The 25,153-nt window shown below is 48.8% G+C and overlaps 1 protein-coding gene across 3 annotated transcripts; it reads right to left on the bottom strand.

The window, feature by feature from the left end:
* Positions 1 to 571: 571 nt before the first annotated feature.
* cacna1ha (calcium channel, voltage-dependent, T type, alpha 1H subunit a) lies at positions 572 to 24,799 on the bottom strand. 3 transcript variants are annotated; one of them, XM_052049144.1, is made up of 37 exons: positions 24,602 to 24,798; positions 24,016 to 24,149; positions 23,691 to 23,788; positions 22,463 to 22,622; positions 21,582 to 21,906; positions 20,405 to 20,497; positions 18,740 to 18,978; positions 18,030 to 18,565; positions 16,901 to 17,067; positions 16,521 to 16,715; positions 15,266 to 15,417; positions 14,555 to 14,740; positions 14,345 to 14,462; positions 13,682 to 13,837; positions 12,717 to 12,804; positions 12,327 to 12,604; positions 11,880 to 12,254; positions 11,233 to 11,336; positions 11,009 to 11,132; positions 10,773 to 10,841; positions 10,444 to 10,628; positions 10,066 to 10,192; positions 9,827 to 9,952; positions 9,635 to 9,724; positions 9,090 to 9,303; positions 7,195 to 7,346; positions 6,879 to 6,988; positions 6,620 to 6,753; positions 6,078 to 6,148; positions 5,411 to 5,489; positions 4,984 to 5,105; positions 3,984 to 4,142; positions 3,745 to 3,885; positions 3,009 to 3,180; positions 2,693 to 2,850; positions 2,533 to 2,585; positions 572 to 2,304 (listed from the first exon to the last, which is right to left on the bottom strand). In XM_052049144.1, the coding sequence occupies exons 1-37, from the start codon at positions 24,692 to 24,694 to the stop codon at positions 1,260 to 1,262; spliced, it is 6,828 nt and encodes a 2,275-aa protein (XP_051905104.1). In that variant the 5' UTR covers positions 24,695 to 24,798; the 3' UTR covers positions 572 to 1,259. The 3 variants fall into 3 exon arrangements, with proteins under 3 accessions (XP_051905104.1, XP_051905102.1, XP_051905103.1); XM_052049142.1 differs by having other exon boundaries at positions 572 to 2,585; positions 24,602 to 24,799; XM_052049143.1 differs by having other exon boundaries at positions 572 to 2,585; positions 9,111 to 9,303.
* Between the last annotated feature and the right edge of the window lie 354 nt (positions 24,800 to 25,153).

The following is a 25,153-nucleotide window of genomic DNA, read 5'->3' as shown; positions in this document are numbered from 1 at the left end:
ATTAAACGTGTTTATGCAACCGGTGGAGGGCAAATTCTCGGCCAGCTTGTGAAGTTTCAGGCTCATTAAGGATTAGTGGATGACATCTTAGAAAGGATCCTCGACCATCTTCGGGGAAAAATATTCCTCCCAAGACCTCGTAAAATCTTGCAAGATTTTGTAAAGGTTTTTTTTGGGGGGCGTAAATACTCTGACCAAATCAGAACTTTTAGGAGAGAAAATCAATCTCAATTTAAATCAACGATCATTTCAATCAAAATCGGTCCAATGTCCAACGTCACATCCGTATCACTGAGCCCACCCCCCCCTGAAGGCCGGAACAAAGACAGCAAACGCATACCAAGTTGAGACACGACGACGGAAACATCACCGCACGCGATATTTTCTTCTTGTTATTCTTTCAAAATAGAAAAATAAAATCCAATCGTCATCCCGTCGAGGAGAATTTGCCTCCTTCACTCTTCGGCCTTTCGAAAGGAAACGTACATTCGCGAGAGCGTAACGGAGGAAAAAGAAGCAACTTGAAATTCAAACTCGTGTGCAAAAAACACTTTAGGTCTCTATAAAAATATGTGCATATGGATAGAGCTATTTTAATCTCAGCAAATAAAGTTTTTTTTCTTTATTTACACCGCACAGAGACACGGAGAAACGTACACGACGGCTGCGTCCTGCCGCCCCTCTTTTGTCAAGAAAGAAGTGTCGAGAAAAAAAAAAAACATGGCGACACGACAACAACAAGAGACGTACGAAAACATACAAACACTCGTTCGAACAACGCGCAGATTCACGCACAAAAGAAAAAAAAAGAAAAAAAACACGCGTCTGCTCTGATCAATGTGATCAAAGAGCAGAAGAGGGGCAAGCAGAACTTCTGCAGAAAACCTGAACTTGCATATCCCACAATCCCGCCCCACGCTTGCACTTCGTAAACCGCTTCCCGCAAAAGGTCAGAGGTCGTCAGCCAGACGCTGCTTCCTGATTGGCTCACGTGGGTGTAGTAGACAGAGCGTCCAAAAAATAAAAATAAAACTTTGGCTACAGAGTTAGGTGGCTTTCGTCCTGAACTGTTCGGTGCCGCCGAAGTGGAGTTGGATAGATCCATTGTCTGGGATTCTCCGATGGCTCGCGCCGATTTCGGCGACGGCCGTCTTTCCAAATTCACAAGAACCAAAGAATCCATCTCCGGAAAAACTCTTTCCGATACTCCTGAGGTCGGCATGTTCGGGCCTGGCGAATTTGCTTCCTCTTCCCGATGTTCATTGGGCGGTCCTCTGGTTCTTGGCGGCGAATCCCGCACCGGTGCCCAGTTTGTTGTCGAAAGGTGAAGCGCACGGTGGCGGATCGGCGTCCGACGAGCACGTCGACTGCGGGCGGTCGAAGGTGAATTGGGGCAACGGGATGCAGTCCCTCGTGAGGGCGGCGGGCGAAAGGGGGCGCGTCTGCACGAAAGGCCTCGGGACCAGAGGCGCGTGAGGCTGGATGAAGACGTTGGGGCTGATGGGGATGGGCGGGTGCGCCGGAGTGGGCGGGGGCAGCGGAGCGTACGGGTGTGCGGGCGTCGGGGCGGGCGAGGGCGAGGGTGTGAGCGTGCGTGTCGGCGAGCGCGTTTGTAGCGGCACGTGGGCGGGAGAGAGCCCCCCACACGTCGGCGAGTGTGCCTGCGCGTCCATCAAAGCGTCTTGTTTGATTGACGGCGCGTGCGCAGTCAAGTCATAAGACGGCGTCCTTCGTCTTAGCATCATGCTGCAGTCGGCCAGTTTCGGGGGGGAGGGCGGCGGCTCCCTCTCCGAAGGCGGGTGGATGGAAATGCACGGGGGGCTCGTCTTCTTCTTCCGGTGTCCGCCCCCGACCGACTGCACCCTCATCGGGAAATTGCCCTTCCCTTTGTGGAGCGCCGCCTTCAAGCGTCGCTCATCGCTGGCGGCGCCGTCTTGCGGGAGGCACACCTCGATGGAGTGCCGCCGATGGTCGTCAAGGTGACCGGCGGATAATAACGACGACTCGTGCGGGATCCCCTGCGGATCCACGCCGAAGCCCTTCGTCAAGTGCCGCTCCTCCGATTCCGCTCCGAGCGGGCTCCTGGACGACGGCCGCGGCGATGAAGGGGGCGGAGTCAACGAGGTGGAGTCGGCGTACGGGGAGAGGGAGTGGCTTCGGCCCGCTTTCACTCCGCTCTCCCGCCCGCCTCCCAGTTGGGCGATCTGTCTGTGGCGGGCCGAGCTGATGATGTGACGCACCTCCTCGTCGGCCGGGTCGAAGAGGGAGGCGGCGGAAGGCGGTCTGGGGCGGTGGAGGCTGGCGCTGCGCCGCGGGAAGCGCGGCGAGCGAGGCGGGGGGAGAAGAAGCGAGGGGGGCGACGGCGGAGGAGGGAGGGAGGACAGTAAAGGCGGGAGAGGGGACGGGGAAGGGAGAGGAAACGGGTAAGGGGAGCAGGGCGGGAGGGAAAGAGACGAGGGGGAGGAAGGCGGGGGAGGGGGGAGGGGGGAAGGCGATGAAGGGGACGGCAGAGGAAGACGGATGGAGTCCGACCTCTCCTGTTGATCACGAGTTTGGACTTGCGCAGAATCCACTTTAACTGCCGCCTGCAAAATCAAATCCGGGTCCATCCGGGCCGTCAGTGCTCGCAACTCAAAACGACAGATTCCTCAACAAAAAAAGGGGGGGGGGGTCATTTGACGTGACCTCTCACCTGTCGGCGCAGGGCCCGAGGAGACGGGTGGGACACGGGCGGGGCGATGCGAGGCGGGTTGACGATTTGGAGCAGCCGGGGATGAGCGGGGGAAAGATCAGGAACCCGCAGCAGAGTTCGAGTCTCGCACGGCTGCGAACGCACTGAGGTCAGCGAGCCTGGAAGGAGGAGACAAAAAAAGGTTTGGAATTCCGGCGTTAAAAAAAAGTCCATCTGAGAACAGTTTTATCACAAAGTTTGGGCTGGAATGAAAAGGCGCATCAGTCGGGTACTGCTCCCGACATTATTTTCTGAAGTCCCAGAATAATCGTGTTACCCGAATGCTGGTCCTGAGCACTGCCGTCCACCTCCTCCAGAGGGGAAGGGGCGCTCGCGGGTCTCACAGGTCGGAACATGTAGCTGTCATTGGGCAGCGAGTGCATCCTGGATACGGACATCTTCTCGGAGACTTGCTGTGCATCCTCATCGCCGCACTTCACCGCTTCCTCCTGTAGGGGGAGCCAGAGACCGCACGCTAAAATCGAATAGCAACCACACAACCACACGTCAACGCATTCGATTGACTTTGACAGGATTTTTGAAGTCCCGATCCACCTCATCAGACCCACGCCCGTTTGGCACACTCGTGACATAAAAGGAGCCCAAGAGTTTTTACGAGTTGGCATGAAGTGAGCCTCCAACTTCAATTGAGTGTCATGACTTGTTCATCCAATTTGCATGTTCTCCCCGTGCCCGCGTGGGTTTTCTCCGGGTGCTCCGGTTCCCTCCCACATTCCAAAAAACATGCGTGGCAGGCTGATTGAACACTCTAAATTGTCCCTACTTGTGATTGTGAGCCCAAAACGGTTCTTCCCTTTCTGTGTGCCCTGCAATTAACTGGCAACCACTTCAGGGTGTACGCTGACGACTGCCCGAAGACAGCTGGAATCGGCTCCAGCATGTCCGCAACCCTCCTGAGGTTTAGCGGATTCAAAATTGGATGGATGGATGGATGGATGGATGGATTCGTTAATTGCTTGACCGGGTGTGACGGATGAAAGGTGGCAGCTTACCTGGCCGGGCGATTGTGGACACGGCCCCACAAAGGTTCCTGCTCCTGAGCTGTTGCTGGAAGTCGCGCTCAATCTGCGTTGCTGCTCCATAGCCATTTCCATGGCGATTTCCGCATCCATTTCCGCATCCTCTTTCGCTTCCTACGAACATAAACATACGGTACATCCACGTGCTGGGAAATTTTGGAGGTCCAGCCTAATAATACGAGACTGCTCAACAGGGACGTTGGAAGGTGTACCTTGTTGCTCTCTTCCAGGTGCTTCATCAGCACAGCCACCACCACGTTGACCAGCACAAACTGGGCCATGAGCACAAAGGTGACAAAGTACATGGGAGAGACCCACGGCAGGTAGGCGAGACAATGACGCTCCTCTGGATGGCATTCTCGCAACGTGTCCTGAGGAAAGTCGAGTTCCAATAAGGAAGCCGAGACAAGAAAAAGAAGCTAAGGCGCATTTACACACAAACAAACAAAAAAGGTCATACTATTTAGTAGCATATGAGCCTCGAAGTCATGTTAAGTCACTGCACTTATGCTGTTTATTTTTATTTATTCCAAAGCGAGACGGAAGACAAAAAATGACATTGCAGGCAAGTGCTCAATCAGATTGAGGACAAGTTTCGTTTGCTTAATGTAGGCAAGAAAATTATTTCTACTCTCACAGGACTGTGTTTTTTTTGTGTGTTGTCTCCTGGTCAGGAACGTCTTCGCTGCTGGCCGACATTTACAACTGATTTTTTTTTTTGTGCGATTGTATTTCTGGAGCATTTCACGGCAAGTTTCACGTCGCAGCTCAATGAGTTTGTTACCGACTTGATCCACCACATTCAAAAAAAAATAAAATCTTCAAGCTTTCATGACGCACTAAGACTTGAGTGCACCTTCATGACTCTTACCGTCTAACAATAAGTCAAGCGCGAGCGTCATCTCCGCATTGGTTCTTGAAGGCGGCTTCCTAATCTACCGCCGCTTGGATTAGATTGCATTTGAGCATCATCTTGAAGTTGGCCAGATCGTCCTTGTCTTGAATAACATTGTCTCCCTAATATGATTCACATCGTCTGGGATAACATCATGAATCACACTTTTTTTTGGGGGGGGGCTGGGGGGGTGAAGTAAAAGTCAAGATGTGAAAGTACTTAGACTGCTCAGTTCTTTATTACTCCATAATTGCTTTTGGAGGTCATTTCTATCATGCGAGTGCGCAAGCGTGTGCAAAGCTGTGTGTTGTTCGTACTTTCATAATGCCATTCCAGTTGTCTCCGGTGGACACTCGAAACAGTGTCAGGAAGGCCATTCCAAAATTTTCAAAGGTAGCGTGACGGCTGAGACCCTCGCAGGGATTGCTGTCATTGCACTCTGATAAACACACAAGGACAGTCCACGAAGATGGACACAGTTACAAAACAGTGGACACGCCAAGGTCAAATGGGCCAAAGTGTCGGAAAATCATGTTTTGGGACATGAAAAATCAATGCGCAGTTGGGTGTTTTTGTCTGACAACAAATGCGTTTGGGGGGGGGGGGGGGAGATGGTCGAACCGAGGAAGCCATTTGTAAATAAATGGGACGACGCCAATTACATTTTGTTCCGGCGCGAAACGGCTCCCTTATATTTTCGCGGCACACAAGCAGATGGGAGTCGAGTGATGTGTTTTGACGTACCGAGCTTGCCAAAGAGCTCCACTCCCAGCGCGGCGTAGATGAAGAAAAGCAGCATGAAGAGGAGACCGAGATTCCCCACCTGCAGGTAAAAAAAAAAAAAGAGAGATGTTAGTTCCCTTTCCAACAGTGGGAAGGTGCCAGTGTGATCGACTGTCATGGAGAAGGAAGGGTTTTAGTCGATCCGTCTTTAATTAACGTACTCGCCATTTTTTTGCTCCTCATCTCCCTTCTAATGAGAAACCATGATTATGTTTTATGATTATGCCAATACCCTTCCCACTTATTATTTTTAGATATTCCCCAGCAAACCCGAAAATCATTAGCACGATCACAGTCATGCAGTCCGTCGATTCACACATAATGAACAAGAAGCGACGTGAGAGTTTGTTTCCTGCATCTTTTACAGCCCGGCCCCAAAAGTGCTCGCACAAATTTTGAAGTGAAGCAAATGGATCTTTCCCGATTGCAATCTCACAAGGCGTCCTGCTATTTTACGTTCTTTCGAGCTCGAGACATTTTCTGCCCTCCGTCACCTCATCTGCACGTGACATTTCGAAAATAAGCTCAGCAACCGAGTCGCTAACAAACACGTCGAGCTGCTATGTGAAGCAGGGCACGAAATGCTCCGTAAATAGAATCCAAAAAAACCCCAAAACAAACCTCATACCTGTGGCAGCGCTTGCATGACAGTGTCCAGCAGAGATCTCATTCCTGTGGCCATCTTGAGGAGTTTAAGTACTGCAGAAGAGACAGTGACGATGCCTTCAGCGGTGCACTTTACACACAACGAGGTCTCTGATGTCTTTTGGCCAATTTGCTTCTCAGTGGCTGTCAAACTGTGAGCACTTCATCATCCCCGAAAAAGCAAGAGCGATTTAAAATTAACCTTTTCAGGGACAGCGATCGCAACAGTGGACAGCCCGACACAATGCTATCATGAAATGAATACCATTCAATTATTAGCTTCTTTCGTCTTACGCAGCTGGCTAAGACAAAGCCTTTCCTTCCTCAGCAGCACTCGCTTACATTTGGGCTCGATTGCTAGAATGCACTTTATTTTGGAGTCAGGCAATCCTCCCGCAAGCGTCTCCAGTTGCTCCAAAATGCTGCCGGTCGTCTCCTAACTGGAGCTCGTCATAGGGAGCATGTAACCCCGATTGTGGTCGTGCGAAGGTGCGCATGCGTGGCGGCATGCGTGTGTGCGTCTACCTCGTGCTATCCTGAGTACTCTCATAATTCGGATGATGGTGGGATTTATCGGAAGAGCTGCACTCATTTTCAGCTCCTCCAGGATGATGCCCATGATGGACAAAGCCACAATAGCTATATCCAGCTGGTTCCACCTAAGCGAACAAACAACAGAAAAAAGAAGACATCAGGACTCTCGGATCGAGTTTTTTTTGGAACGGCTTTGACGTGGATTGGCAAATTTAGCAAAAAATGCTACTATACGCTGCAACGTCGTTACCTGTCTTTGAAAAAACGGTGAATCCCAAATGCCACAAGTTTAAGGAGGGCCTCAATGACGAAGATGAAGGTAAACACGTAGTTACAGTACTTCAAAACCTCCTCCAAATACTGGACACACACACACACACACACACACACACACAAAGGCAAACAATCATCTCAACTCAGAGCAGCCCCGTCACGTTGCCACAAGTACTCCATACAAATGTTCACTTCTGAAGGCAACGGAACAGGAAACGATGAATTTAAATTGGCTATTTGAGGACATTTCGCATATCGGCTGTAATGCTTCTGCGCACGGGCGGAGGCCTTACCAGGGGTTGATTGTAGTGCTCGATGCTCATGGTGAACACATTGATGCATATGATGAAGGTGATAAAGAGGTCCAGGTAGTGACTGGTGCACAGCGTGTGGATGGTCAAACGCGGGGTGGAGTAATCAGCATAGTAGGGCCTCTGTTTGGCCTCTGGAGCACAGGTAGGTGAAAACCAAGAGAGAAAGACAGAAAAAGTGACACGCACACACACACACAAAGAGGAGTGTGTGAGAGAGAATCAAATGTGTGTGTCAAAGGGCCCGGTGGTGTGCACTGAGAGCTTTAGGGAAAGAGGACGGCAAGCACCACACACTTGTGTGTTTCTGAAGTTCTGCAATACGGGAGTCCACTTCAGTCCTTCAAGTTCTACACTCATGGGACCCGTGGGGCGCATTTTTTTCCACTTCAAACATCTTCCAAAGCCAGAAAGAGTTGCAAAGTTGTAAAAATAAAGGGGGTGCGAACGCCCCAGTGACAAGCCATAAAAGGTACAATGAAGTACTTTTCTTTTTTTTTTTTTCTTTTTAGGCGCGTGCCACTAATTTTCACCCGCCCCCTAAAAGCAGTTAGTGCACACCACTGCTTTCGCAAGCGACCCACGTAAAGCGAGACATGAGCCATCTGCATGAAGCAACTGGAGTACACGTAATGATGGCTCGGATCATTTGTGAGCAAATGCGATTCATTAGCATAGCGTAGATGATAATCTATCAAATGTGATTTTATTTTGGTGATTAAATATACTAACGTATGTGTAAGTGAGGGCGGCATGCCTCACTTTCCTCTTTACGGCTAGAGGCCATTCCGGTACATCATCTCTGACTCTAAATCTTCAGATAAGTCGTGATTGAAGACAATCGCGATGCTAAATTTGTTTCATGAACAACCGTCCAACGGTGCCGATTAAAACGGAGCATCGTTGTTCTTTCTGATGGCACGTTTTTGGACACAATTGCGGTGTATTCGGATCGATATGATTCTCATAAACAAATGACGATTGCCTTCAAAGCTGTTCAAACTCGGTAACATGGACGTTGTTTTGACTCGCGCGATTCCCGTGTCCATATGAATGAGATGGGATGTATGCATGACGGCAGGTCTCCAACGTGCTCGCATGCCTTTGGCGCTCAAACAAATTTCACTGAGGGCTCACCAAGGGTTTGTTCAACAACACTTTTTTTTTCTCTTTCTCGGTCATGAACGCAGTATTTGCACTTCCAATCGTGTCACGATTAAATGTCATCAAGTTTCAGATCCGCACTGTGAAGTTGAACAACCGGCAGCCACGTGAAATTTTCAATCACAAGCTGAATTATTGCTGACACTCAAATTGTCCAGAACGTGCATTTTCAAATGTGCTTTTTTTTTTTTTTTTTTTGGATGAAATGAAGCGTTTTCTTCATTTGCACATTCATATACGGTCTGCTTAAGTCAACATACAGTCTAGGCGACGATTTAGCAGTAAGAGAATCTGCTATGTTTCTGAGTCTGCCAGTCAAAGCGTGTTACCAGGAAATGTCCGACCCGTGTGATGGTAATTTGGTCATTTGCTCTTTCCAAGAAACAATTTGTACTGGCTTTTTGGGGTTCTGTTTGTTTTATCGTTGAAAAAAAAGGTGTCGCATGCCCACGTGTTCCCATCATGGATGATTGGAATGCAAGATTGGATTTCTTGTGATTTAGCATGCAGTGTTGAAGGAAGCTTGGGTAACAGTCATGCAATTTCATGCGACAGAGTGGTGTAGCCCACGCCTTGTCAGTGTGAGCTCGCCAGTCTGTGAATCTCTCCCTATTTTATTCACCGGACGTCTGAAATTTCCCTTCATTTCGTGTTTTTTTTTTTTTCTCTCAGGCTCTGAAAGCAGGCAGTGCTCAGAAAAATAGACTACCGACCAGCCCCTCCATTCTCCTTACTCCTGCGCTTTTTTTCTATGATTTTGAGCCTCTTCTCTTCCCGTAAACGGGCCTCCTCCTCTTCCTGGTCCTGTCGGCACTTGTGGAAATTCTCCACCACAACGCCGACAAACATGTTGAGGACAAAAAAGCTGACGATGAGCAGAAAGGAAATGAAGTAGAGCAGCATCCACGGGTTGTGGTTCCTCACGGGCTGAAAAAGAGAAGACGAGTTGTGTTAGCTGACAACTTTCGGTCTGTCTGGCCACTGCAATGTCATCGTTTGATTCCAATCGGGTAAAAAAAACAAAAAAAAAAAACACGAAAGAATATTTTGGGACATTTCTCAGCAGGAAGTCTGACTTCAAAAACCGTAAGATGAGGATGTACTCAACTCCAACTTGATTCATAGAGCACTTTAAAAAAAAGAAGCGCGGCGAAAACAAAGTCGTCTTGGAAAAACATCAAACCGGTGAGTGACTTTGGAGATGACAGTCCCATTCGATTCTCTTCATTAAATTCAAAATGGAGCAAAAGCACTTTACCTGTTGGTCCACTCCCACCGCGTCCAGGCCGTCGTACATGATATTGACCCAGCCGTCCTTACATGACAGGACAAACAAGGACATGAGAGCCTGGATTGGGAAAAAACACAAATGGAGGGTCAGCACATCTGTGGATTGCAGACATTCATCCTCTTACATTCCTGTACTTTTCTTATTTTTTTTTCTCCATACCTGAATCAGGTTGTCAAAATTGTACTTCCTTCGTATCCAGCTGTAGTTGGCGAGGAGACAGTCTGACTTGTTGGTGATATTTTTGGTGTTAGGACCTTCGCAGTGGTAGAATTTCCCTTTGAATAGCTAGAGAAAAACGGCATTCATTTTCCCATCCAACCATTAATTTGAAAAGCATGAGGAAGTCGCACACATCGGTCCTGTTGCTGATCATATCGAAAATGTTCATGGAGAACTACCTGCACTCCCAAGATGCCAAACACGATGAAAAAAGCACAGCAGATGAGGACAATGTTGCCGATAGGCCGAAGGGAAGTGATGAGTGTCTCCACCACTAATTTTAATCCCGGCGCCCGACTGATCACCCTGGAGGACACAAAACAAAACGCCGTGTCCTTGCAGGTTTCATACAATTGAATTTCAGGAACGTACAACATAACATTGCGGATGGAAAGTCATGGCACCTTCACGAGGTCGGTATCTGTATTAAATATTTAGGACTCTGTTGTACCACTATTTCAAACTTTATGAGCAACGGTCATAACGGCCGCATGCTTGTGTTCCCTTTATTTAAGGGCGCGTTAGATATTCCAAATGTACAAAAACTCCCTCTGTACCTGAGCGGGCGCAATGTGCGCAGCAAGCGTAAAACTCGGAGGATGCCCAGGATCCGGTTGCCTCCGGAATATGCCAGCGAGACCAGGATGTCCACCAGAGACACAAACACCAAGACACCATCCAGAACGTTCCAGCTGGACTGAAGGTAGCTCTGCTTCCCAAAACAGAATCCGAGCGCTACCACCTGACGTGGAAGCACACAAGCGATGACATCAACACAACTGGAACTCGCTTCATGCGATGAACCGTATTCTTACTTTACTTTTTTGCGGTAACCGTGGCAATATTTGTTCTTCAAGAGTGCGACGGGACAAACGGCGGTAATTACCTTGATGGCCATCTCTGCGAGGAAGATCACAGTGAAAACGTAGTTGGACACGCCGAGGAATATTCGTTCCTACAGGTGAAGACATCAGAGATGACCCATCATTTTGTCTTGTATTGGAAAATTCAAAAAAGCTTCGGCAATTTTAAAGATACGCAGCACGGTGACATCATTCCTATTTAAGATTGGGCGATTTTTTTCCCGATGAACTCGAAACGGGTTCGCTCGCCGCGTCTTACCGTGCTGTGAGGCTGGATGTTGGGTCTTTCCAGAGCGATCGTGATGCAGTTGAGGAAGATGAAAACCAGAACCACGTGGTCAAACAGTTTGTGAGAGCTCACACTTTGGCACCACGCACGGAATCTAAATGGGGGGGGAAAACACAAAATCAATCCGATCCATCAATTTTCATCGTCAAAATTGGGAAACGCGGAGCGGCGAGGAAAGCGAAAAGAAGACTCACGGGTTTGCCGGGGAAAACAAGTACAACGTCCATTCTTCGTGGTCTTTGCACCAGCGAGGTTTCAAGTCGGCGAGCTCTTTCTTGATCACGTAGCAGAGAGAACTCTGCATGAGTCACGTCAGCGTTAGCGTACGATACGACAGACTATTCTGTCAATACATTTTCTTCTTTCTGAACTGATAGAACACCCTCCCTCGCTCATGATCTAAATCGGTGCCTCCCAACCGAGCTAACGCAAAACCAAAATGTGTCGGGACAGTCATCGGGGTAGGGGGGCACCACTGAAAAAAACGATCCGATATCACTAAATGGGTCCCAAAATGATTATTTTATCGATGACATCATCGATCTATGCTAGTGACCAGCGGAACATTTAAATGGAAGAAGCGAACCTGTTGCAATTGATAGAGCAGAATGATAGCTTTGTGTTCAATTAGAGAGATCCGGATTTCACCCCGAAATCGATACCAGCCATTTTGCGGCACCCGGAAGCAATTCTAATTCTTTTTAGGGAGGCCTGACTCACTCGTGGATTTTGCGCTAAAAGAGGCCCAAGGCCCAGTTCCTCTGTCCAATCCCATCATGGAGATTCCTTCCCATCTACTGGTAGATTTCCCCCCAAAACATACATGACATTGAAGACTTACGTCATCGTCAATGTCATCTTCCGGCAAGGAGTCGTCTTTGGAGTCAGTGTTCACATTGGAAGCGTAAGTCATGCTCCCCCCGTTGCAGTCGCCATATTGGGCGGCCACGGCGGGGCAGAGAGCGGAGGCCTGCAACAGGTCCAAGGGGTCCGGCTGAATTCGGTTGTCATAGCCGCCGGCGTCGGCGTCGTCGTCATCCGCGCCGTCTTCGTCCTCTGCTCTCTCTCCGGACAGCAGACTCTCTCTTTCGCCGCTGGTGTCTCGCCTTTTGAGGCTGGGCGCTCTTCCCAGGCTGTTCCAGCTGGAACGACGGCTTCCCCACGAGCTGGACCCGCGAGGAAGGAGAGGGGAGCGGCGTGCCGGACTGGAGTGGCTCTGCGAGGGAACGGGAAGGACATTGGACTCGGTGCCGCGAGATGGAACGCGATGCTGACTTTGAAAGCTTACCAAAGATCTCTGATCGCACGTTAAGGCGTCCATGGAGGTGGAGCTTCCACGGCGAGACTCGTGGCGGGCGGTCCCCGCTTCGGGAGCGTCGACCTCTCCGTACCGCAGAACTCCCTCTCGGGCCATGACATCATCCTCCAGGTAGGACTCTGGACCTAAGGAGCTCTTTGGGGTGGGCATGGGTGTGGCTGCTGTTCGCATGATGATGGGAGGAGCCACGGAACTGCGAGGGTCGACGTGACCATTGGCTGTCATCATCAGCGTGTACATTTTTAGCTCTGTGGAGGAGATAGGTGACCTTTTTTTTTTTTTCTTTCTTTTTTCCGGCTGTCTGTCATGAGGCATTGGCCCGAGATGGGACACGAATGCATGAAGCAACAATTCACCTACCCGTATCTCTGAGCTGCTCTACTTTTTCGTCTTCCTCAAAGTTATCAGACTTTTTCTCGTCGTCTGACTCGGAGCGATTTGCGTCGCCCTAAGACACACACATTGCATTGATATTCCAAAATTGTCTAATTGTCAGTAAGACCAAAGCGTTTGAGTTGTTCAGCACTCAGCAAATACTGGACCAAATTCCGTTTTTGGAGACCTGAATGGTGCCCTGGACTTTTTTGTCCAAAAACCACCAAACGGCTCCTTCGGTTTCAGGAGGCCAAATGAAGTGTGTCAGACTCAAAACGTCCGAGGCCAGGGAATGAATCGCGGTAGCCAGTCGCATGCCTGGAGGCGGGCTGCGCTCCACGGGCGGAACGCCGCAACCGGGTTGGAAGACGAAAGATTGATCATCCAATTGATTGGAGTTTGCGGTACCGGTTGACCGTAATCTTCATCCTTTTGCCCCCTTTTCAAAACGGTGATGCCTCAACTTGAAGTGACATTCCCGGAATTGAAAGGCTGCACCTGTGGCCCCGGAATGGCTCAACCGGGAGTTTATTAACAGCAAGACAAGGCCATTACGCTGCACGCTGCGGCGAACGAGAGTTGTTGTTCACAGGTCAACATAAATCTGTTCTCTCTTGTCTTGGCAATATTAGCGCGATAAACCCGCCTTGGCTGGACAATTGGCCGTTTCGTCACAATCGATGGAGCGCGCTTTCAATATAAGATGGACGAAATACCACAACCACCTCACCCAATGATGCCGTGCGATTCATCACTGCGAATTACAGCCGCCGCCACGTTCAACATGAAAACGCATCAACATTTCTGGGACACGTCGATATTGAAGATGTCGTTCTTCTCGAAGCCGCTCCTCTACTTTCAAACGTATAAAACACAAAATAACCCCCCCCCCCCCCCCCCCCCCCCGGAGCGAAAGTATCGGTACCCGCGCTTCAAACGACGCTACTCACTTCAGCCTGAAAGCCCTCGACCAAGATGGCCACCAGTAAGTTGAAAAGCACGTAGTTTCCAAATGTCATCAGGGCAACAAAGTAGAGGGCCGCCCACGGGGAGGTGGAGGCCATCCCGTTGTACAACACCACGTTCCAATCCTCCTGGGTTAAAATCTGCACATTCAAGAAAGGAAAATAAAAAGACCATCATGTGACTTTTTTTTGGGGGGGGGGGATACTGCAAAAATAAAGAACTAGGACTTAAGAATGCTTCATGCGCAGAGGAGCGACTTTCACCGCCATCATCGAGCGCCGCTTCAACTGTTTTTTTCCCCCCACCAGGGATTACATTAAAATGACAAGCAAGGTCCAAAATGCGCGCGTGTGTTTTTATGCGCGGTCGCTTTGAAACCAATGCCGCAGATGAAAGCATTTAAAAACTAGGACACTGTTCATGATGCAGCATGAAAGCTCTCGGCCCACTCGAAAGCCCGTGGCGGGGAGGTATTTCGCGGCGCTGTTAGTTTGCCGGCATCCTTGCGCGTGTTTTGTGTAGCGAGTGTGTACAGTAAGTGCGCATTTTGCGCACGACTGCAGCGACTATACACTGCATTTTGTCCTTTTTATAATTGACACAAAAAGGAAACCGATTACTTTGATTCGCACTTAAGTGCAACTTACCTGAAATACGGTGACGATTGCCCACAATAGAGTGTCAAAGTTCTTGCGGTCGGGAATGGTGTCTCCGTCATCTGTCTGAAGGCTGAATTTGCAACCAAACAAATGCATACCCAAGATGCTACAGAGACACAATCAAAAAACACGCTATCGTCAGCACTGAAGGGTTGTTTTTTTTTTTTTTTTTTTTGGTCATTTAGAATTTATACGCACCTAAAGGTGAAGATGAAGAGCATCAGAAGCATGCAGAAGGTCGCCACATTATCCATCGTCTTCATCAGGACTACAAGTTGTCTCCTCAGCGCAGGAAGGAAGCGAACCAACTTGAGAACTCGAAGCAGGCGGAACGTACGCAGGACCGACAACCCGCCGTCGGCCTGACCAATGATCTCCCACACGCTGAGAAGGAGATGCCGTTTAACTAAAAGTTTGAATGTTACGTTTGGACTTCAAAAGTTGTCGGTGTCTTTAAATTCGGTGATGACCCCAAACACTCAATGGACAAGAGTATGTAGGAGAAAATAGTTCCATCAAGGCCATTTAAAAGTCGCCGCACAAAAGTCGCCGTCTTGCGTTCCAATGTTTTTGTCCAAATGGCGCGTGTGACGGGTCGCTAAAGGTCCCCATTCGATTCCAGAATCAAAAGGAAATACAGCCGTGAACTCGATCAGACGTTGGCTTGATGTCGAGTACGTATCCGTATGCGTTTTGTCGTAATACGTTCTATCGCCGTCATTATATGACGTTATTATGGTGGGTGATTTCATGCATTATGCAACAGTTCCGGACTGATTCATGGCTTCATTATGAGTCGGCCGGCACATTAGAAAGACGGATAGAGCAACGCGTGACAGGAGAAGAAATGCTTTCGGCGGTGACCTAGGGGGGGGGTTATGCACCGAGGACACGAAGCAGGCGGATTACCTGATGATAACAATGATGCTGTCGAATATGTTGTACGGATTCCTGATGTAGCCAAACAGGCCGAAAGCCAGCAGCATGAATCCCATCTCCAAAACAAACATGCTCGTGAAGACGATGTTGCTGATCTCCAGCACATCCGTCAACTCCTCTGGCTTGAGAAAATGAAAAGTAGGTGAAGGGTAAAAAGGTGAGACGAAAACACCAAGACCGCAAAAGAAGAAGTGGCTTCATCTTTCCACTCTAGGACGCGAAAGGCGGGAAGCCCTTTGGGGGTGTGTGCCCTAAATCAGGCGAGTATCACTCGGGGTCCCGGGCGACGGTCTGGCCCAATCCATCAAACGGAGCGGAAAAGTTCACATTTATCAGTACTGATCCCACCGTTGAGTCGGTGATCCGGTAGCATTCAGGGAATGTTCTAGAACTAGACACCCACTGTCTTGATGACACTTTATGAAACAGAATCAAACATTGTTTACTTTGTAGCTTAACATATATAAGTGTTTTTTTTTGTAAAACAAACAAAAAAAAGCTACTTTGAGTGTGCTTTTTTTTTTCTATTGATGATGCAATGCTAAAATCAAAACATTTGTCGACAGTTAACGTTCCCCCTCACACGTACGATTAAAGTTTGGTCCGTTAAATGAATAAGGATCGACAATCGGTAAATTGCTGAAACCGAGGTTGAGTTCCGAAGGCGCGTCGCGGGCTTGTGCGTACACGCCGTCTTTAATTGCCGTAACAGGAGGCTTTCAATCTTCATGTTTTGTTAAGAACAAACGGTGCGCTCGCTCCAGTGTGGGCGTTCATTACCTACGCTCCACAACGACAACGTGAAAGAACAAATTGGAGAGGTTGCAGGGGGGAGGAAGGGGGCAATCGCTTGCAATTCACTTGACGCGGCGGCGCATGGCGTGCTCGAGAGTCTCATTCATTCACATTATTGACGGAGAGGAACCCGATAGAAATCAGAGCCAGAAACACCAGGAAAGCAAACCGCATCGATTGCGATTTCTTTATCTTGACTTACTCGTCGGAACATGACCTTAAAAACCGTCCAACATACAGAAAAGGAATTCAACGGCACTGAGACGTGTTGCGAAGAGGCTGACTAACCGAAGAATGTAGGATGTGATGATGTCATCAACTCAAGCGACTTATAAGAGAACGTTTCTGTGTAGAAGATTGTAGGAAAACCAAATTGTGAGCTCAACACGCGCATGGCCGACGTATTTTTAAAGTGAAGACTTAATCTTACCTGCTCGTGGTACTCGATCCCCATGCTGAGAGTGTTGACCAGGATGGCGATCATGATCCCCCGGTTAAAATATTTGCTCTCCACGATTCTCTTCAGTTTCTCCCTGAACTTCATCCATGCCCGAAGCGCTCCGTTCTTGTACTCCGGAGGCCCGTGTCGCCTGCCCCGACCTCTCCCGCCCCTCAGATCTCCTCCCTAAAAGTTCAAACGGAGGAACCATCACGCACCCTAACAAAGTGCGGGACAACGTTTCCACGTCACGTACGAATCTGGTTACGTAATTAATATCCGCGCCGTATTCAATTGTCAACTCTAATTGTCAAAGGCACTTTCGTCCGCTCTGTTCGGCGGCACTACAAGTGTTTGCCATCGGCAGTGACCTGGGGGAAGTCATGCGGTCCGTCGCCTTCTCCCTTGCAACCCTCCGAGTCGCCCAACTCCAGCTCCAAGGTCTCCAAGCTGCGGGCACACAGAGGGCAGCTCAGTAGTTCCAGGAGCAGTGGACTTGGTACCACGCCCGCCAGCTGGTACAGCACACTCTGGTGACCTGCCAGAGGCATGATGGGGAGAGGGTCACACGTTACGTAAGGCTCGCGCGCCCATTGCGGCAGGGACACGGCGTCACGATTCACTGTTCGGATTTCATTTCGTGAACATGCGCGCAAAAAAAAAAATAGAACAAATATCTTCAGAGCGGTCACCATGAGATCTGATCTGTCGTTCAAAGCTTAAGTGTAATGGCCAAAGCCGGTCTCTTAACGACTTCCAAGCACAGAAGCTTTTGATTAATATGCCGGCAGGCAGGCAGCCAAAAAAGTGTAAAGATGAAGGCGTGGGTTTGAATAAATGCAGCGCGCGCCAGCAGTGGAGACGCAGGTGTCGCACGACAATGATCGCTTGACCCCCCCGGAAAGGAAATTGCTGTCTGGAGCCGCAGACCGGTCTCGCGACGGGCGGTGGAAGATAAGAATGGCATTTAGTCGCGTCTAAACCGTCTCCGTCGAGGAGTAATTGGTGCGATGCTAAGAGGCGTGTTCCTTCCTTCGAAAATGTAGTTTAGAAAAGGATGATATGTCGACCCCAACCAAGCGTGGAGTGCGGGGGGGGGGGGGGGGGGGGGGGGTGCTGGGGGTTGGTCATCAAAGTACAAGTCTGTTTTACTGAGCTTCCGTCAAATAGCAGATCCATAAGAGGAGGCTCTGCAATACGCTTTCAACTGTGAGGCGGATGACCGAAAGCGCATCCAACAGCCTCCGGATTCCTCGGCCATTTTCCGCAGTTAACCCCCCCCCCCCCCTCCCGCCAACCCTACTTCACGATCTTATCAGGCTTATGACGCAATATTAGCGCCATGTAATCTTGGTTACAAACAATGAGCGATTGCGCAATGCTCCCGTTTATCTGCCCGTCGAAGGCCTATTAGCCAAAAGTGGATGGACGGATGATGGAGAAGCGCATATCCGATATTCTACACGTGCCGCACGACTTTCTACGTTTGTGTCTTCTTACTGTGCTGTCCCACGAGCTGGTAGAGCTTGTTCAGTTTTTCTGCATGTTCGGATGCGGAGTGGTTGGGCGGATGCTGATCTCCCGGAGCGCAAGCGCCTTGCTGGGAGTGAGGCGGCGGCGTCTTGCTGCTGTAGCTGCACACAAACGACGGCAGAATGGTCGGGTAGTTCATGCCTCCGTTCAGCCTCCGGAGCAAGGACCCCATGCCTTGGCTGACAACCGACTGACTGCCGCCGCCGCTATTTCCATTCCGACTTCCTTGACTAACAGGAAGTGATTTCATCTCCAGTTCCACGGCTCCCGCGACGCCGCCTTCTCCGGCCAAATGTTCAGTACTCGCCACGCCGCTCGCGTGCTGCCCCCCGTTGGGGAGCCGACAGTGCTGGTGCTGATGGTGCTGCAGCAGGCTGTGTATCGGCCTCAACCACAAAGCGCTACCGGGGCCCGAGCCCCTGCTGGAGCCGTGGCCGTGTCCGTTCCCTCCGCCGTTACTGCCCGCACCGCTGCCGTTAGGATTCACCTTTTTACGCCGTTTGCTGGTGAGGAAAAGAAAAGACATCCGACTGAGCACCTTCCATCGGTTCTGGTTAAGCTAGCATGTATCCCGTTTAGCGCAAAAGCTTCCAGTTATGAGGTCAGCTCAAAACTCTCTCTCTCGTTTTTTATTTTTTAATCTTTCTCAAAATATCCCAATCTGTCTAATATCTGACCTGTGCCATGCAGAGTATATCCTCTGCAGCCTGCGCGTGAACTTGCGATAAAGGTGACTGATGTAGCGCAGCATCTCCTCATAGCATGAGCCCGGTTCACTGTAACTGGCAAGCGTGGAATCATTGGACATGTAGCGAGCGCGCTGCTCCCGCATCAGCGCGTTCTCCCGTTGCTTTGTCTCTGAGAATTGGGTGGCGATGACCACGAGGCACAAGTTGATCATGAAGAAAGATCCCACCTAGTTGGGGAGGGGGGATGGGGGGGGGGAGGAAAAAAAGACGCATCTTGATAACAAAGCAGATAAAGACATATGTCACCACCTCGGGATAATGAAATCAACTTATTAACCTTTTACAGGGAAGGAACTGATACCGGTTTATTATTATGGCCTTGATTTAATTACGATTCAGGGAGCTTAGATAAACGACGACGATAATAAAACAGACGGCTAATCACTCAAACGTAGCCTCGGAAATATGAAGCCACGTCTTGGACAGGAAGTGAAGTCATCGATCAACATGCTTAGTTGACAAAGATGTGAGATGCATGTACTGAGGTGTTATTATTTTCTCTGATCGTCTTTGTTTTATATAATTCATATTGGGGGGGCGGGGGGGGGGGGGGGGTTCCTCCAGCATCCCCAAAACAGCCTATTTTCTTGCCCCCAATTTTCTTAACTATCGTCCAGATGCATAATACGCATTTTTACATCAAACGAGAGACAGTCGGCGAGCTCGTCGAGCATCGCAAAAATATGGCTTCAGCTGGGATCTTTGAAAAGCTACACAAAAGCACGATAAGGGAAATTGGACAGGATAGAAAACGACACGGAACAGCAGAATGGGGGCTGCGCTCATAGCCCAGCTTAGAAAGGTTATTCTGGGTTACAGAGAGAAGAAGTGAACTGCAAGTACACAAGCGCATCTTCCAGGAGCAACATGCTAAACAGATGCAAATTGGATGAGAAATCAAACCCCAATAGTGCAGACTATACAGAGTCGAGTCAAATGAATGGTATTAAAGAAACGCGGGTGTACTTCTTTAAGTGCTGAGTTCAGTGTTTGTGTCTGCTTTGTTGGAGCACGCGCCTACAGTTCGTCATAAACGCACTTGCGCAACGCGATCTGCCGCAGGACTCGAGCAAAGCGTTGTCTTCTTTTGCCATGTCAAGGACTATCAATGCGACATTTCGAGGCAATGCGAGGGGTCACTTCGATTGGGAGCCACTCAAGTCGGCTGTGCTCACGCCTACAACGGCGCAAAACTTTTAGAAATGGGCCAGGCTGCGAGCGCTGGCAAAAGTTCGCTAAAAATACCAACACCTAGTCTAGCCTGCCCCTGCATAGATTAAGACACCCTTAAAGTTAATATGATCTGCTGTAAATCTGATACATAACACCAACAAATACAGAATTACTGATACTAAAAAATAAATAATATTATACATTATGACGAAACAAAACCTTTTTGGGCTGCTCTTCTGTGGACCGATGAAACGAGTGAAACTGGAAAAAATGGGGGCTGAATAATATCGAGTGCCACTTGAATCACACCAGCAGGTCATGCATTTGTTTTTAAACATATCAACAATAAGAGTATCTGGTTGCTAACATTCACAGGCAGGTGTGTGCATCATGACAACAACAAAAAAAGCGGATACTTACAATAATTAGAAGTATAAAATATATAAAATTGTAGAATGAATGAGCATCCATGACATAGTACATGATATCCACCCATCCTTCCAGCGTGATGACCTGGTTGAGACAGAGAGAGGTGGAGAAGGAGCCATCACTCGAGTGAATATTCAGAAGTTCACAGTTATACCCTTAAATGTGTGTGTGTGTGTGTGTGTGTGTGTGTGAGATGTGTGAATAGTTTTGTCTGTCACAAATAAACCCTATACTGTTTGTTTGCATGTGTGCATGCTTGAGCATGTGAGGGTGCGTGTGTGTCTGTGCATGTATGTGTGTGTGTGTGTGTGTGTGTCCATTTGTGTGCCTACATCAAAAGGACTGACACAGCTCCTGGGTGGAGTCGGCGTACTAATGAGTACTTGGGATGCTGACACCTGAAACCAACGGCTGAGCTCAGCCAAGCCATTAATAAACTCACAGCTCATCCTTTGCACCTCAGCTTGCAGAGCACATGACAGTCAAAAAACTGCGCTGGCTGCCATTACATTGTCTCGTTAAAGGTGACATTTTCTAATTTGCAGGCTGATGCATTTATAATTTGAACGTGTCCTCTGGACACTGCCAAAAGTCACACCAAAACTATTTTGTTCATTTCAGTTCATTGACAGATTCAAATTTGTATAATCGGCAAAACATTCCAATTAATTCCGAGCGCATCCGTTGAAGTAAATGACCCCAAATATACAAAGATGTCGTTTTTGGTCCACGGGCTGCAAAATGCCACGCTCGAGAAACCAGGATTTAATCTTGCACTTTCTTGAGCACGCATGCGTGTTTGGTAAATGGTCCAAAGTATATCGTGATATTGTACATGCAAGAGGGAAAGACGATGAAAGTTGGCACTGATCACGCAGTGTCTACTTTTGAACTCCTTTAAAGGTCAGAAATACCGAAGCCGACAAAGCATTGGTCCATTGGGTCCTGCCACAAATGTGCAAGTGGCGCACAGATCAGACGAGTTACCCATTCGCAAACGGCCGCTGGGCACAGCATGGGAACTCTTGACAACGGCTAAACTGCGCTGCCTTGTCATTGCTCGTTAACGTGACAGAAAACAATGACTCATAAACATCCTCCAGCAGCAAAGCTACGGGACTTAAGGCTATATACGGTATATATAAATGAAACAACTATCGCGTCTTACCTGGAAAATAGCAATCCACGCGTAGCCGATGTTGTCAAAGTTGACAGCTCCCTTATGAGGGTTGCGCTCCCCAGGGCGACACACGTTGTAGTACTGGTTCCAATTAACACATCCATTGACACTGGCCCCTCCCACTGTCGGGGCTGCTCCAATCACATCTGGACTTTGGTGAGGCGCCGCTAAGTGGCACTCGGTCTTGGCCTCGGCGTAGGCCGGGATGTCATGGCAGCGCAGCATCCCGTTCTCACGGGGCGCCGAGCAGATAAACGGGCTGTCTTCGCCGTCCTCCGACATGTAGTAAGGACTGATTGACAAGTTGTATTTTCTAGACAAGAAAACAGAAAGGTTTTTTTTTTTAAATGCTGACAACAATGGCAATGCAATCAACGTTCCGAACAAAGCATCCAGTCTAGTTCTCCAGGTTTAGAAAAACAACTGAAGGAAGATCATTGTGACAAAGTAATGGGAAACATTCTAATAGCCCAAAACCATTGCCAAGGACGTAACAATAAATTTGAGGAGCTCATCATTTTGTTTATCTTCAAATCCTTCATTGCAGCCTTTGTTTCCCAACCTTTATTGAGGCACGGTGCCCGTTTCGAATTCTTAAAGCCCAAATAAAAATGTCACTAAAATGATTAACGTCAATATAATGATGCCATTATCTCAATTTATTGGTAAATTTACTGACTCCCGCTGGAACTCCCGGGCTTGATAAACGGAGCACAAAGCTGACGTACTCGCAGGAAGTCCTGACTTAGTCTGTCGAGCGGACATCAAGAAGTGGAGAGGCAGGATTATCATCCCGTCTGCCGTCTACTGGAAAAGGTTTTTCGACTGTTGGCTCAAACAAGGACCTGTCGCGAGACTGCACGACTTACGTCCTGATGTCGGCTCCCAGGAAGCAGCGGTTTCGCAGAAGCCCCGCCCACAGCTGGACCCCAACGATCCCAAAGATGAAAAAGACAAAGAAGCAGAGGAGGAGGACATTTCCCAACATCGGAAGGGTGTCCAGCAGGAGCGTCACCAAGATCCGCATACCTACGTGGCGGGAAACAAAACATCAATCCTATCAACCGATATGCATGAGTTGCATTTCACAACTTTGTCCAAAAAAATTACAAGCGATGACAAGAGGGAATGTGACAGTCTGACATAATTCCGTCCTCGGGGATTCGAATCCACAGTCCCTCCGGCTGGTGTTCCCCGAGCGCATTTGTCAAGCATTCATCTCGACATGTCACGCCAAGTCAACGTCAGTCAAAACGACCGCCCTTCCCAATGTAAGCGGCCCAAGTCCGTGGGCATCATCCTCATTCTTGAATTGCTGATCAGCCGACATCGAGACGTAAAACATGGACGCGATCGATAAGATCTCAGGTGAGAGGAGCTGACGTGTAATAAACGCGGCGGCGAGCGCCGAGGAGGTCGCAAATGGAGAAATGAGACTCGGCCAAAAGAATCAGCAGAAGCCTGACAAACGCGATGTGCACTGCTCACTGTAACGAAGCTACAGAAGGATCGCGTTGAAAAATCGGTCTAGTAATGCGGCAGAATAAAATAGAAAAAAAATAAAACGGCAGAAAGGCAAACAGAGACAGAATGGAAGCAAAATGGTTGGTGGCTAACAAAGACGCTAAGTGTGCGCGAGGGCAAGCGAGGGGGGGTGGCTCAGGGCTGGAATGCTCGATCCGTTGATGACGTTTGAAGGAGACAAATGAGAAATGGGGCAGACTGTGAAAAAAAACAGAGAAGAAGCAGGCAGGAGGTTAAAACCTTTGAGGAAATAAGCATTTGGGTCTTTCGGGCGAAAGTGCGTCTGACTCTGGCTTAACTACGCTGCTAGCTACGGTACTAGCTAACCGATGTGTCAGCCTCATCCACCAGAAACAAGCCCGCCCCCTGCAGGGAGCCACCGTAGCCAACCGTGCTGCCACAATCCCATTTTTTGCTTCGCACAAAGCATCGGCTGCTCTAAAGATTGTCCCGAAGCGGCGTGATAAGATTGCGGGTTGAACGTTCGTTAGCCGAAGAAAGAAATCTCTCAGGGTAGCTGTAGGTCAAAGTTTTTTGTGACGCGCTTTGGGCAAACGTTCCGGATGGACTTACTTGGTACTCTGTTGATGGCCCGTAGAGGTCTCAGTACTCGTACGGTACGAATGGCTGAGAAACTGGCATTCTGTCCATCCAGAGAGTACTCCAACACACTACGGTCACAGACGCAGGAATGAGTTCATACACTTCAAACAGAACTGACGCGTCGTCGCGGAGGTAAGATTTAGACACACGGGGGCTGGAAAACTCGATATAAGCACATCGAATGTGTGTTTGTTTTTCAAACGTCGTCTCGGACACGGCAAAAGTTTGTTATTCACTCGTACAGTCGAAAAAGAATTTGTGCGGGCAGAAGAGTCGAGCTTCGCGGGACACCCACCCCGCCATGACGATGACAAAGTCCAGCTGGTTCCACTTGTCGCCAAGGTAACAGTTGCTGCCAAAAATCCCCAGGGCCACCATCTTGATGATCATTTCCACCGCAAAGAAAGCAAATATACAGTCATCCAAAACCTGAAGGGAACACAGACAGAGAAGAAAACATTTTTTTGGAGGAACTTGCTTGACTTCCAACCGCGCTGATAAAAGATAAGGTGAAGAATCTATCAGTTTGGAACGTCGCGGGCTGATTTTTGTCATCTTATCAGTGTTTTGATGAAATGGAAACTTGCTGCTGCGGGGGGGGGGGAGTGAAAGTAGCTATCAGCCATGCTCAGCTCAAAGCGCATAAAAAAGCACACCATTTTTTTTGTCTTGCCTTTTCACTGGTTGTTTAATTTATTAGCACTACTTCTCTTTTTATGGCAAATATTATTATTAGCATTATTTTTTTTTTGCTTCTGGCTATGTGGAAACAATTTTGGTCTTGTTCAATTGTCATGATTTTCGATAGATTGTATCCGACGCACACATGAAAACGATACGGAGGGGGGCTGGAATCGTCGAGACGAGGGCGTCGGACTAACCTGGAGTATGCGACACCACTCTGACAGGCAGGTGACATCTTCACACGGCTGGAACATCCCCAGGGTGACGCAGTTGAGGAGGATCACCAACATGGACACATGCTCGAACCACGTACGGGAGACGGTTAAGGCTCAAACGTTGGTCATCCATTTCAAAATCTTCACTAATACAGAGCGGGAGATCAAACATAGTTTGAATTTGAATGTGCAACTCTTGCTGCCACTTAATCTTATTCTTGCAAAAAAAACAAAAAAACAACAACAACAACAAAAAACTGCCACCCGGTTGTAATTGATATTTTAGTTTTACCAATTGGACAAAATGAGCCATCACTCCCCTTTAAATGATCGTTAAGGTGAAGGTTCATTTGTATTTTTAGAACACAGAGGCCGATTCCCTTCCTTCCTGCCGGAACCTGAAAAGGTTTTGGGGGTGACACCAAAACACCGCCGTGAGACAAAAGATTTTAGCCATCCGCGTCCGATACACGACTAATGGAACAGAATGACATCACCGCTGGCGTGAAGGCAGAGTGGGAGCTCGAAGGCCAG

Source organism: Hippocampus zosterae, chromosome 17 (genome assembly GCF_025434085.1).
Source record: "Hippocampus zosterae strain Florida chromosome 17, ASM2543408v3, whole genome shotgun sequence".
Lineage (NCBI taxonomy): Eukaryota > Metazoa > Chordata > Actinopteri > Syngnathiformes > Syngnathidae > Hippocampus > Hippocampus zosterae.
Note: the sequence above shows the minus strand (reverse complement) of the source record. Positions and strands in the feature narration are given on the sequence as shown.